The following is a 13,842-nucleotide window of genomic DNA, read 5'->3' on the forward strand; positions in this document are numbered from 1 at the left end:
TTTTTGAAACAGAATTGCTGAAAACTGAAGATTTTTTTTTCTCAGAAAAAAGGGTATAAAAATATTGGGACTTTCCTTTTCTATTCAGATTTTAATCTAAGAATTCTTAATTAAATCTCAAAATACTGTAAAAAAAAAAAAAAAAAAAAAGTCAGTATTCTGAGATTAAAGTCAGAAAAAAGCAGAAAAATAAGATTTTTTTTTTTTTTTTTTTACATTTGACTTAAATCTTAAATCTCTGAATTTTTGTTAGTTAAAAAATATTTTAAAAAATGCAGTTTCTCAGAAAAAAAGTTTTTTAAAAAATTGGACATCATTTTTTTTATTTTAATCCCAGATTTCTGACTTTTTTCCATAATTGCCATAATTTTTTTTTTTTTAATTTTGACTTTGATCTTGAATTTCTAACTTTTTGCTCAGAAGTAAAAAAGTAATAATTAAAAAAAAAAGTATACATATATTTTCTTCTTTTTTTTTAACTCTGACTTTAACTTCAGAAAAATAAAGTTATAAAAAAATGGACAGATTTTTTTATTCTGACTTTAATCTCAGATCCCTGACTTTTTCTCAGAGGAAAAATAGTAACTAAAAAAAATGATTTATTTTTTCTCCTTTTTAAATTCTGACTGAACTTAGAAAAAAATAGTAATGAAAAAATTGGACAATTTTATTTTATTCTGACTCTAATCTTAGAATTCTTACTTCTTCTCAGAAAAAAATAGCGACAAAAAATTGCCATATTTTCTTTTAAATTCTGACTTAAATCTTAAATATCTGACTTTTTGCTCAGAAGAGAAATAGTAATAAAAAAATAGAATTTTTCTTTTTTAAAATTCTGACTTAAATCTCAGAAAAAAATATTAATTCAAAAAATGGATGTATATATATTTTTTTCAGTGGCCCTGATCCTTTTCTGTAGATACAAAAAATAATGAGAATGAGGATATAAATCTGATCCCTGATCTGGATGTAATGTCTGATTCTTAAAGAGTCTGTAACCATGTGATCGGCCCTGGTTTCCAATCATATGATCAGACTGGGTTTTCGATCAGTCACAGACATTCATTAAACGCCTCTTTACGTGACAGTTTGCTTAGAATAGATCTTTTATTGCCATTGCTGAAACATTGGAAGTTAACTTACAACAGCAGCAAAGTAAAAACAGTCAGTGAAACAACAAAATAGGGGATGATAAAGAAAAAAATTAGATGTCAGTTTGCTTTACAAACATCTTTGCTTGGTTTCATCATGTCAGGTCTGCTGTGCAGAAAAATGCTCGGCGCCCACTCACTCAGGTTGAAATTGATCCTAATGTGAAATACAGCAGCATCTGAGTGGGTTTCTGTGTGAGAGCAGTTTACTGGTGAAGTTATAACGTTTTCTGTTCACATGTTTATCAGGGATGTTTAATACCACTTTGTTTTTCAGAGAAAATGACGCTCATCGCTCCATCTGACAACTTCCCATTGGAGCAGATTCAGAGAAAAATAATTCAAACTACTGTAAAACTATTGTAAAAATGACCTTTTTTGCTTTTTTGAGTCATAAAACATGTAAAAGCATCATTTCTTTTTGTTATGAGCAGAGAAAAACTGTTCCCAGATGCTCTGAGCACAGACTCACACACTGATCCGACCCGCTGTGTGTGCCCTCAGTTTTCAGAACCCTTATACTCCTTCAGTTTGGCTGTGTGTGTGTGTGTGTATTTGTGTGTCTGTGTGAGTGTTTTGCGTGTGTGTGCCTGGCAGAGGAGGAGGAGGGGAAATGAAGTGAACTCTGGCTGCTCAGAGGCATCCAGCTCTGTCCCCACAGCCACAGGAGCCCCGCCACCACCCCCTCTGGGCACCCAATGATTACCACATTTACACATTTATGTGGCCTGATGTGTGCAGCGCCTGAAATCCAGCCTGCATTATCCTGTTAGCTCGCTGTTCTGGGGAATGTCCTACTTTGAAAAACACAGAAGCTAAATATTGTTTTGAATTACTCGCTGTCAGTTTCAGAAAGCGGAGTGGGAGTTCGTCCTCTCCTGTTTGATCCTTTGTTTTACCGTCGGACTCTCTGGCTCCTCCAGCTGTGTTGGGGGGAGCTGCTTTGAAATGAAACTGTAAGAACACAAACGTTAAAGTGAAAACTATCTTCCTGTGCGTTAAGGAGCTCTCTCAGAGCAGATATTCACACCACAGACCGTGGCTGTTTTGGTCGGGGTTATGGGTGGCTTTAAATCCCTCTCATTGACGATCATTCAGCCGCAGAGACGCGCTGACTCCATCCCAGCGAGGATGAGGCTTCAGTAATCACGGTGGTGGAGAAACAGCTGACTGAAGTCTGAAGTGTTTGTGTTTACTGAATAAGCAAGTCTCTAAACTTGTTTTCCTATCCCAACTTTCTCTTGCAGGCTTGTGCTCACCGCTGGAAAAACATCTACTACGACTCGGAGCACATCCTCCCTCATGGCTACTGCTCCATCATCCCCCCCACCCTGCAGGGACAGACCAAGCCGCTCATCCCCTGTTATGAAGGTACAGTAAGACCACGGTGCTGAAGACTGTGACACTTTGCTTTTACATCTGATTTGGGGAAAATTAAACCCATGAATTTACTTGATGGAGGTCAGAAAAACTGCTTTAGGGTCTGTGTTAGTCCAGAAAGTCGACCAAAACCCTCCATCTCTGCTTCTTGTGTTTGATATTTTGATGATGTTATGTGTGTTTTGCCAATAGAAAGGGACCTAAACTAAATATCTTTATTGTCTGTTAATGCTTGGTTTAAAATTATTGAAGATAATGTTCACAGTGGTTCACTAAAGGATGTTGAAAGCTTATCAGCGCAGGTAAAATTTAAGTATAACAAACAGCTTACATCAGCAGTAGCTCTGTTAAACCAAAGCTTCTGGTTACAATTTAGTAGGATCTAAAAAAACAGAGGTGTCAAAAGTTTTCACATTCATTACTCAAGTAGAAGTTTAGATACCAGAGTTTAAAAAGACTTTGGTAGAAGTTGAAGTATCAACTTAAGCTTTTTACTTGAGTAAAAGTGTAAAAAGTTTCAAAACTACCTAAAGAATAAAAGTTAAAGTAACTTAAGGGGGAAAAATGCCAAAAGCTTGGGCTGTGCCACAGGAGCCTATGGGGCCGTTTACACGACAATGGTTTTAGGGGGAAATGCAAAAGTTTTGTTGCGTTTTGGCCAACGTTGCCAGAGAGTCTAATCTCTTCCTGACTCTACCTCCCGACATATTTTACAATCCCCGAAAAAAATACACAAGAATGTCAGCTGTCAATAATCGTTAAATGTAAAGTAAAACCTTGTTTGGAACCTCGTATAACTAAAGAAAAAGAAACTTTTCAGAAAAAAGAGCGCTTGAATACAAGGCAGCCAAATAAAATCTTCAAATCCCCACAACAACCAGACGTGAGAAACATTTCTACCAGGTGTATTAATATTTTTAAAGTTTGACCACAGCCCATCTGGAATGACTGGGGAGATGGATTTTTTTTAATCTATACTGCAGCCAGCCACCAGGGGGAGCAGTTTTTGTTGAGATCTACCAAAAGCTGATTCTGGAATAGACTGTCATAGCACCACATACAGGCCTGGCATGCTTAATACAGCATTTTCCATTTAAGCGCAGATTTTTTCACTGCATTTTAGTGTTTTGGGATGAAACGTTGTGTAAAAGGGGCCTATAGTCCATCTGCCCCCCTGAGTCTCTGCCATGGACATCTTCGTACTGTGCTACATACGTCTGTTGTGTCCTCGCTGAAGTGTGGTGTGATTTGTGTCATGTACAGGTGTGATGGATCACACAATGTACAATGTACGGAGTAAAAAGTACAGACATTTGCCTGAAAATGTAAGGCTAAAAGTAAAAAGTCGTCCGAAAGATAGTTACTCCAGGAAAGTAGAGATACCTCAAACTTTACTCAGTAAAGACAAAGTTTACATGACACCTCTGGTATTAAGTTTTTCAATTTATCATATTTATTTCTTCACATATAAACTTGCTGTGTTTACGTCCAGCATGGAAAATCTCCTACTCTTCTTCTCCCTCACAGTCACAAGGATGCGTTCAGGTACCAAGACATGGTACTCAGTACCTCAGTACAGGGAGTTTGGTTGCTTGTGTTATGACTTTGCTGTTATTGTACTTAAATAATCTGTTATCTTCCCTGACATGAGTATAATGCTGTGATATCACCAAAGATGACGTAGGCAGTGTCTCCAAATGTGGCCGATAGGTCAAAGTTTTAAAGAATGAAGTATCATTGGTCTTGCAGGCAAAAATTTAACATCCATATATGTGTAGGCTCAGTCTCAGAAAGTGAAGAAAAGAAAGACGAGCAGAGATCCAGATGTCAGAATCAAGCTCAACTTTTCATCAAGAAATCTTGGTGCAGTACCTCAAGTGTCCACTGGAGGCTGGCTCAAAAAGCTGAGGAGACTCCATATAAACTGGTTCAATCTTGTTCATTAATGCAGCAGAGCTAAATGTGTTTACAGACAGGCGCAAGAAAAAGTTTGTCTCTGTTACATTTTCTTTCAAACAAGTTTTTACAACAAAGCAGATTTGATTATAGTGCGATGAAGCGTTCTGCATATATTTACACAAAAATGGGCAGGACTTCGAAACTGTGTTCAAGGCTAAGTCTTTACTTCTGCTGCTAGTTTTTCTGGGAGTTGTATTTGAGCTTGGTTACTTCTGACTCCTTACTCCTCCAATTTTACCCTGTGTTATCGGTCTTCTTCTCCTCCCCTGCTGGTTGTTAGACAAAACGCTTCATGTCTGCATGCCTCTGCTCTGACTCCTGACTTCTAAAGCTACGAGGCTAATCCCTTTTCTCCTGCACAGTCCATCAGGAAAGATCTAAACCCTGCAGCCAGACTGATGCTGCACACACTTTATCACACTTTAAAGTCATCATGCAGCACGACGATGCTAGAGTCAGAAGCTGCATGAAAATAAAGGCTGATTTTTTGTATTTTTTATCAAATTGTGTAAGAAAAAAAAGATTAGCATTGTGCTCTTGTTGCAAAGTGGTGGGAGAAGTTAAAACTTTGATTCCAGCAAATTCTCGAAAGGTATCATGACTGCTCAGTGTTAGCTTTTAGCTTCTTGAGGGGTCATCTCATCATTGCACGTCATCTGTGCAGCCTTCACGTCTGCATCTGGCTCCTCTGTGGTGTTTTGGCTCTGAGGACAGTAGCAGGAGAGCCTTGAAGTGTGATCTGCCTCCTCCAGTCCAACACGAGCGCTGCAGAGCCAGCTCTGTCTTCTGAAGCTGAACATACGAGCGTTTTTCCAAAGTGGGTGGAAAATTTGTTCACTACTTACCTTTCTGCAAAGAGAAAACACTCACAGAAAGCCTAAACGCTTGAATGCATTACCTTAACTTTGTTAAGCATGCACTTTGTGGTGAATCTCCAGGAATCAGCCTCTGATGAGAGGATTTGTTTGAAAGGTAGAGGAATCAGATGAGATTCTGTTATGATTGCGGTTAATCAGATCCTCTCAGGCTGCAGGTTGTTTTCCTTTGCACAACCTCCACGACTCTAAAAACCAAATCCCATTAAAAAACGAATGTGCTGTGTAATATTTCATTCAGAGCTCTTCATCAAAGACTGCTCTACACCTTAATTGTGCTCCCGGGTCAGGACTTCACTTCCTTCCGTGACTTTCTTGAGGAGCAGCCAGCCCCGCTTTGCATTTCCAGAGCATTCTGCGCAGATCCAAGCTCAATATTGTTGTAACCTGAGAGCGCTTTGTGCCCCCTCCCCTGGAAGAACGTGGTCTCCCTGCTGGATGTGGCATGGCAGTCTGCTTTCTGCCCCCAGACTCCTGGTGGACGGGACCGGGACTTTGACGAGCTCCATATGGAATGCAGGAAAAACTCCAGTAAACGCTGGCTCAGGCACACAGTGAAATAATTTGTGGTTTGTTTTTTCTTGCAGACTATAAGCAGAAGTACGGGGAAGAGCACGGCTCGTGCCAAGCTGGGATTGCGGGAGTTTTTATGGAGGTCAGTAACAGTGCTTGTTCATCTTCCTAATCCTTGTAATACTCTCTTTTTTGTCAGTCTATCACACAGAAAGCTGTTTGTTTTCATCCAGGGGGTTTTCTGAGTAAGTCTGCAAAAACAGAGTCATCCTTCAGAGCTCTCCTCTATCGCTGTTGTTGAATTTCTTTCCATGCAAAGACCTTTTCTGATACTTTCATTCCTTTCACTTGATATCTTTATTTTTCACATATCTTTATTGGAATTAACCTATTCCTCTCTTATCATCAATCAAACTTCATCTTTATCTTTATCATCTTTATAGTGATGCTCAGAAAATGACGAGGATAGAAAACAAAACAAAAGATAACGTAACATTTCTGGCTTTTAAAGTCTCTTAACAGGAAGTTTATTCTAAAATAGAAGTAGAGTTAAATAATAAAAAAAAAATTAGAAGTTGTCTTGGTAAAACTCAGTCTAACCTAGATCTTCTCTCTGTTCTGATCTTGTTTAACTTCCTGTCGGCCAGTCTTCCCCCATGTGTCCTGGTTTGTGTCTCATCACTTTGTAAAATCTCTGATTTTAAAAACATCTTTTCACGAACTAGGCTTAGAAATCACTTCCTTGACTGTCAAAACATTTTGATTTTAGCGTGACACATCTTTAAAACTTCTCACAAGAGTTTTAAACCATCAATAACATATCATCACTCATAATAAAGTAGCTGGGGGATTGGTTATCTCCAACAGTGATGCTGGTAACACGCTACTTGAGCCATGTTTCTACCGGGCAGACCGGTTCGTTCGTCTCGGTACGGCGCACATTTTGTGGTGTTTCCACTGACTTATCCCAGGACAGATCCCCTAATAACCCACTTTTTGGGACCCTTTCGTATGGGTGCCAGACTGAACCGATCCACACTCAGAAGGTGGAGCTACAACACTGAAAACTGTTGATTGGTCGAAAGAATCGTCACTTCCTGTGTGACAGCGGCTGTATTTCTCCTGGCGGCTCACAGACTTCTCTGAAACAAAACTTGATTGTTCTTTATATCAAAGAGCTACATGCCAATCACAGAGAGGATGAAATGATGCATGTCTTCATCTGTGCTCTTTGTTTAATGTGTCACGTTTTTCTTCTTCGTTGGATTTATTAGTGGGGTAAACTGTGTCGTGCTGCTTTGGCATCACACTATTGTTTAACAGCTGCGGTTTTCGGCATCCGGCTTACATGCCACCTACCACGAGAGGGCACAGTTTGCTGTGGAAACGCAAACAGGATCAGGCTTAAAGGGCAACTCCGTTTTTTTGACACCTGGACCTTATTTATAGGTGTGTGCATGCTCATATACTCACTCAGACAAACATTGTGCAGCTCAGAGTCCTTCAGAAGTTATTTAGATCCAGCTGATTTTAGCCGCACTTAGCGGGGGCCACGGCAAGGGAGCTTCAGCGCGGGACATAATCTCTGCAAAATCGCTCATTTCAGCTATATTTTTTCATCCATCGCTATCCATCGTTATCACAAACACAGTCCTCTTCTGTTGCCATAGGCGAACACTGTCCACAAGCGCACCACCAGTTCACATTGAGTCGTGGACGTGCTCCTGTTTGTTGTTCTCGAGCCAGCTCTTCGTCTCTCTCCCTCTGCATCCTTCTTTCATGGAGCTCCTCGTCCGTGTACTCAGGCTCAAACCGGTAAGGACAACCGTCAAACTCGAAGTCGTAGTCTGAAGACGGTAGACGAGCTGACTTTATGATAACACTGGCGATGGATGAAAAAATATAACCGAAATGAGTGATTCTGCAGAGATCATGTCCCGCGCTGAAGCTCCCTTGCCGTGGCCCCCGCTAAGTGCGGCTAAAATCAGCTGGATCTAAATAACTTCTGAAGGACTCTGAGCTGCACGATGTTTGTTGTGAGTATATGAGCATGCACACACCTATAAATAAGGTCCAGGTGTCAAAAAAACGGAGTTGCCCTTTAACTGTACCAAACTGTGCTAAACCGTACTGAACCGAACCGGACTGCAGCTTTAGAAACGTTTTGGAAATGCAGCTTTAGTAATGTATTACTCCAATTTGACCACTTTTTTCAGCAACGCGTTACTATTTTTATATTTTTAAACCAGTAATCAGATTAAAGTTGCTTATCCAAGTCACTGTGCGGTACTGTTATTTTCATTCTTTAAAAAAAAAATTTAATTGTAGTTTTCTGAAATGGCATCTGAAATACTAAACCCATTACAATATGAGACAAGACACTACAACTCCCATGAGCACTGCCAGCACACAGTGCTTGCTCATTGGTCCATTCGTGAAGTCTTCTGCTGACAGGCATCCAGACCAGTGCTGCCAACTTAGCTACTATGTTGCTATTTTTAGCGACTTTCTGGACCCCCCTGTGAGAAAATTAGAGAAAAGCGACTAGCGACAAATCTAGCGACTGTTTTGGTGGTCGGAGGCTCCAAGATCAGGGGAGAAAAGTGTTAAAAAAAAAAAAAAAAGCGCTGTTTTTTCTCTTACCCTGTTTATGCACTGCCAGCTGTACACTGCTGAACTCATTCATTCGCTTCAACAACTTCACACCATGGTGCTCATGGGAAATGTAGTCTTCATTCTAGAAAAAAGAAAGAGACATTCTTTGAAAATATCCTCACCAAAGATTCATCCTGAGTTGCGCATTTGAAGCAATAAAAATGAGATTTTTTTACTTATGAGTCTTCCCGCATTGTCCACAGGGGGCGCCAAAACCAACACAACCTCAAAATTCCTCACTGAAGCTTTAAAAAAATCAGATTTTCTCACTTTCTTTTTCTCCTCCTAACTTAGTTTCTCACTCTATACCAGCAGTATTATCCTAAAAACATGATCAGTGTTGATTTTCACCATCTTTTCTTCTCTGAGCCTCCTTCTGTGTTGACTTTGACTCGCTTGGACTGTGAGAACGTTTAACAGAGACATCATATGTGAGGCTGGAGGGGATTTTTCTTCCCCCTGATGATCAGAGACGTCAATGATGTGGAAAATCTGGATTCTACACTCAGACATACATGAGCGTTGGTGTCAAAGCGGCCGGCTCTGCTGACTATCTGCTGATAACCGTTAGCGTATGTTTCCATAGGCTGATAGTGACGGACAAGCTGCCGCGGCCTCACTTCACTTCTGGTGTGGTTCCACCAGATAAAGTGTTTAAGAAAATAAGAGTTTCCTTTTCCTCCTCAGCACAGTCGAGCTACTGTGTTCGGATGACATCATCTTTGCTTGAACAATACCTTCTTGTATCTCAGAGATATCTGTTGGTTTCCCACATGTTTGTGTGTAAGCAGGAAGAGCGATGAGGCCGCAGCAGCAAGGAAACGTTTATATTTAGAGTGTAACAGAGTGTGAGGCAAAGTAAAATGTGACAGGTGAAATGTGCATGAGAGGAATGCTTTTAGATTGAACCATTTAGCGTTAGCATTTCTTCTTTAAGCAGTTTAACCCCCTCCTGATGTTCTCCAGCGTGTTCTGCACGGTCCTTTTAACGTCTCAGCTTTCCGTCACGCTCAGTTAGGGACGTACAGTAAAGTACAGTCCACGCCGCGGGACACAGCTGTGCTTTAAGGGTGCAGCGTCACCGATCAGTGAGAAGAAGTCTGAATCACGTTTAAGCATAGCAAGTAGTGTGATCACTTGTTCTGCTTTAGCTGCAAAACGAGAGATAATCAACGGGAAAGTCCTGGACGGTCGCTCCAGCCCGTGACAGATTGATGGTGTCATGTTTAGAAGAATTCATTATCTTGTTGTCTCATTTTGAAAAGTTGATGCTCTTTGTTTTACAAACCGTCAACCTCAAACCCCGCTGGCGATCATCTGATGATGACTGGGCTCTCTGGAGGTGAGGCCTTTTTCTCGTTAGTGGTTTTGTGGGGAAGCAATCAACGATATTGGAGCCGAAAATCATTTTCTGAGCTCCGGTCGTTTCAGAAAGTCTGAGAAACAATCTGTGATGTGAAAACTGAGATTAATGAGGAAGAAGATGTCAGTGAGCGGTTATCATCTATAATTTTATACATTAGCAAAGCTGTTGATTAGGAGTGAGTATATATCATGGTATAGTGGTATATTGGGATAGTCCACACAGCCACACAATAAAGGAAAATTAAAAAATTACAAAGACAAAGGATGATGACGTGTACAGCAGACTGACTCGTTTGGTACAACAAAAGACCATATAATCAAATTTATAAATGAAATAATTTAAAGACACTTTGAGATTATATTTATTATACAGTTTATTGGCATCATACAGCTGAGTTGCTCTTCAGCGCCATCTGCTGCAGTGGAGGTATGGAAGTTGCATTTTACTTCCAACTCGACTCAAATCTGAATTTTTATTTTTACAAAAAAAATCAATTATAAGAGTAGTGATGCACTGATCCAACTTTTCTGGTTCTGATACCGATACCTGGGCTCTGGGTATTGTAGGGGCGGAGCCAAGATTTCAATTTTGGGTGGGCCTTAAATTATGAAAGTTAGTAAATAATATTACTTTATAGATATAGATGTATTATTGTTACTGTGTACATTTTAGAGCAGAGTTGGTTGCTTTTTGATCCTTTTAAATTTAACAAAATTTTTGTGCATCAGAGGCACAAAAATGGCACTCAAGGCTAGTTCTCTAATGCACCAATGGGCTGCGCCGTGTCAACTTTCTGTGTATTACAGGCTGGAAGAGCAGCAACATTAACCACATTTAATAAAAGACAAAAATCTACAGTCTTTACCAAAATCATTCTGTAGTCCTGACAGTTTAACATGAGGCTGAATGAGTCTTAACTTTTTCACCAGCAGGCTACAAATTTGCCAAACTTGGCTCATTTTATAAAGACAGGGCATCTAACAAGAACAAAATGAGTATTAATTAGCATTTTTTATGATATTACTCCTTGAAACCATTAAAAAAAAACACAGAAAGAAAGAGAAAATATTTTTCTTCAGAAAAGTTTGAGGTGGGCCAGCCAGAAAGTGGGTGGGCCTGGGACCGTTGGGCCTGGGACCGGTGGGCCTGGGACCGGTGGGCCTGCCCCTGAGGTCTCAACCGATACGATACTGATCCAATAATCTGCATGCCCTACTGTTGGAAAAGTTGGTAATATTTTGGATAAAAGGCAAAAAAATGAGTAGATGGAACTTCTGAAGTTCATATTTATTTAAACTGTAAAGTATTTACATTTTTACCAGCAAAACAAAACTTCAGAATTTACAGATATCCCGTTCAACGTTAAACTTTTATAGCCTGTAGACCAGTAATGCAGCAAAAAACAAAGAAAGTGCATCAGAGGCAACACTTCCAATCAAGTAGCCAAGGAAAAATAAAGGCGTATAGAGCTGGTTACCTAGATCTGCACCTTCCCGCTTTTGACCAAAAGCAGCTAAGAAATCTGGGTAATAATGTTACTACATTGGGGTGTTTTGTTGGTTTTCTTTTTGTAAAAAATGTCCACTGATTAAATTAAAAGATTTTTTTTTTTTTCAAACTGCAAATAATGCAAAGAAAAAGAAATTCCTAATCCATTTTAATTTCACAACATTCATTTTTCAAAACAGGAAGAGTCCAGAAAACCACGTTCAGGGGAACAAACCTGATTTTAACCACATCTCTCCTTTGTCTTTGCACAATCTCGACTTGTCTTTCCCATCGCTGCACTTTTAGTGCAAAAATTTCAGCAGCTTTTAAAGCTTGTCAGCTAAAGTTTGTCAGGTAATCACTTAATAATTTGTCATTAAATCAAATGATGTGTTGAACTTTAGGAGAGTACATCCAGATGTTGATTTCTTTTCTTTCAAAATTCAGACCAACTCAAGGCTCGAGAAGAAGTGTTAGGTTTTTAAACAGGGACATTAACAAACTCTGCACGCAAATGTGATAAATATCTAACAATTTAAAAGAAAAAGAAAGAATATAACACGTTATCTGAAATGTATTTGAGATGTGTTTTGTTTTTGACGAGTTCATGGAGCATCTGATAAAAAAACTGAAACCTACAACTAACACAAAGAGTTTGATGGTTTCTGATAACGCTGAGCTCCAGTTTGAAACATAAGATCATCAAACCGTTTTCCCCCTGGCTGTGGATGTCAGTGTTGATCTGTTGAAGCGTTTGAACCCCCCTCCCGTCCTTTGAAGAATGTGAAGAATCCAAAGTTAAGACGTCTGACTGTTAGACCTTATCCTTGTCTGAACCGCCGAGCGTGCGCCTGGTGGTGCCCAGATGTTTGACACCGCAGCACAGGAGAGGAGGACTGCTGAGTAAGGTCCTCAGACTGTTGTTTGGTTTGTTTGAGTTCTCGGTGGTGTCTAAACATCCTCTGACACAGATAACATCCACGGAAAAGTCCAGGAAGTGAGGAGCAGGACTCTTAGAAACAGCATCTTTACTGTGGAGCTCTGCTCCCTTCAGCAGCTGAACACCGTCACAGAGCTGTGAACAAGTCTTTTCACAGCTGTCATCTGTGCCCTGAATTCCTCATCACTTCAAAGCGGGCGGGCCGGGCTGGCATGTCGTCTGGAAGTGTGGTTAAGAGCAGATAGCACAAACCGAGCTGTGGCCGCTGGTTAACCAGGCGCTCTCCCAGCGGTGTTTCTCTTTCTCTGACGTCTTCTTTCAGCAGATCGTTTCACTCAAGACAGAGAGTTTAACCCTCTATGGGACTCATTTCTGTCCTTTTACACTCACACAGTACATCCCAGCTTTCATGAAATACTTTTAAAAAAGAGAAAAGACCTTAAGTAACCAATAGTAGTGTTTAAATTTGTCATGTGACCTTCTGGAGGTCAGGCAGAATCCCTGTTTTGCAGACTTTCTTGCAAGGACCACCTCGGCTAATTCCCTCCTCTAAACGGTCCAATAACTTTTTTTAACAGGCCTTTCTCAGTCAAGAAAGAAATATGTTCCTGTTAATAGACAAATAAAACTTAATCTCTAACAGTTTAATTTACTTTCTTTGCTAATTAATTTAAGGAAACGTGTAAAAATGCAAATGTTGCCCTGAGGCAACGCTGCACCATTACAGATTCACCATCAAAACATTGTATCTTGTTTTGGGTTTATAAACTGTTCAAAAACAAACTGATCGTAATTTCTTTCTTTGTACCTCTACAGTTTTCACCTAGATTAATTTCACATTAGTTTTATTTTTGCACACCGTAGGATCTGGTGTCACTGCAGAAAACTGAATTTTATTGAATGTTTTTTGTCTTATTTTCTGTAAAAATGTCATTTTAGTCTTAATCTGAGCCACATTCCCCTGGTCAGTCCAGAAAAATGTCTTATTTCAAGTTATTTAAAGAAAAAAACGAGGTCTGAATTGCTTTTAACCATAGACTGTAAATAAAATGGCGACAAAACTGCTCCCCCTGGTGGCTGGCTGAAGTATAGGTCAAAAATCCATCTCCCCAGTCATTCCAGATGGGCTGTGGTCAAACTTTAAAAAATTATTACACCTAGTAGAAATGTTTCTAACATCTGATTGTTGTGGTGATTTGAAGGTATCATTTGGCTGACTTGTATTCAAGTCCTCTTTTTCTGAAAAGTTTTGTTTTCATTAGTTATAGGAGGTTAAAAATGAGGCTTTACGTCATGTATAATGATGGTTGACAGCTGACAGTTTCAAGCAATTTTTTTTAGCAATTTTCTCTTGCTCCATTGGCAGATTTTTTTTCAGTTGTTACAGCAATTCGGACCTCATTTTTGTCTTTAAATGACTTGAAACACAACATTTTTTCAGTTTCATTTCCATTTCAGTTTTTGCAGTGTTGACCCATTCATTTCAATGGGGTGTTCCTTAATGGTACAGTGTTG

At 39.7% G+C, this 13,842-nt stretch overlaps 1 protein-coding gene across 2 annotated transcripts in view; it reads left to right on the plus strand.

The window, feature by feature from the left end:
* itga9 (integrin, alpha 9) overlaps window positions 1–13,842 on the plus strand; it is a 106,269-nt gene that overhangs the window by 8,978 nt on the left and 83,449 nt on the right. For both annotated transcript variants that reach the window (XM_074675883.1, XM_074675884.1), the window contains 2 exons: window positions 2,399–2,522; window positions 5,953–6,020. In XM_074675883.1, coding sequence (XP_074531984.1) covers window positions 2,399–2,522; window positions 5,953–6,020 — 192 coding nt within the window. The remainder of the gene's footprint in view (window positions 1–2,398; window positions 2,523–5,952; window positions 6,021–13,842) is intronic.

Source organism: Halichoeres trimaculatus, unplaced genomic scaffold, assembly GCF_033239565.1.
Source record: "Halichoeres trimaculatus isolate MK-OKI-2021-1 unplaced genomic scaffold, fHalTri1.1 fHalTri1_scaffold_8, whole genome shotgun sequence".
In the NCBI taxonomy this organism is placed as follows: Eukaryota; Metazoa; Chordata; class Actinopteri; order Labriformes; family Labridae; genus Halichoeres; species Halichoeres trimaculatus.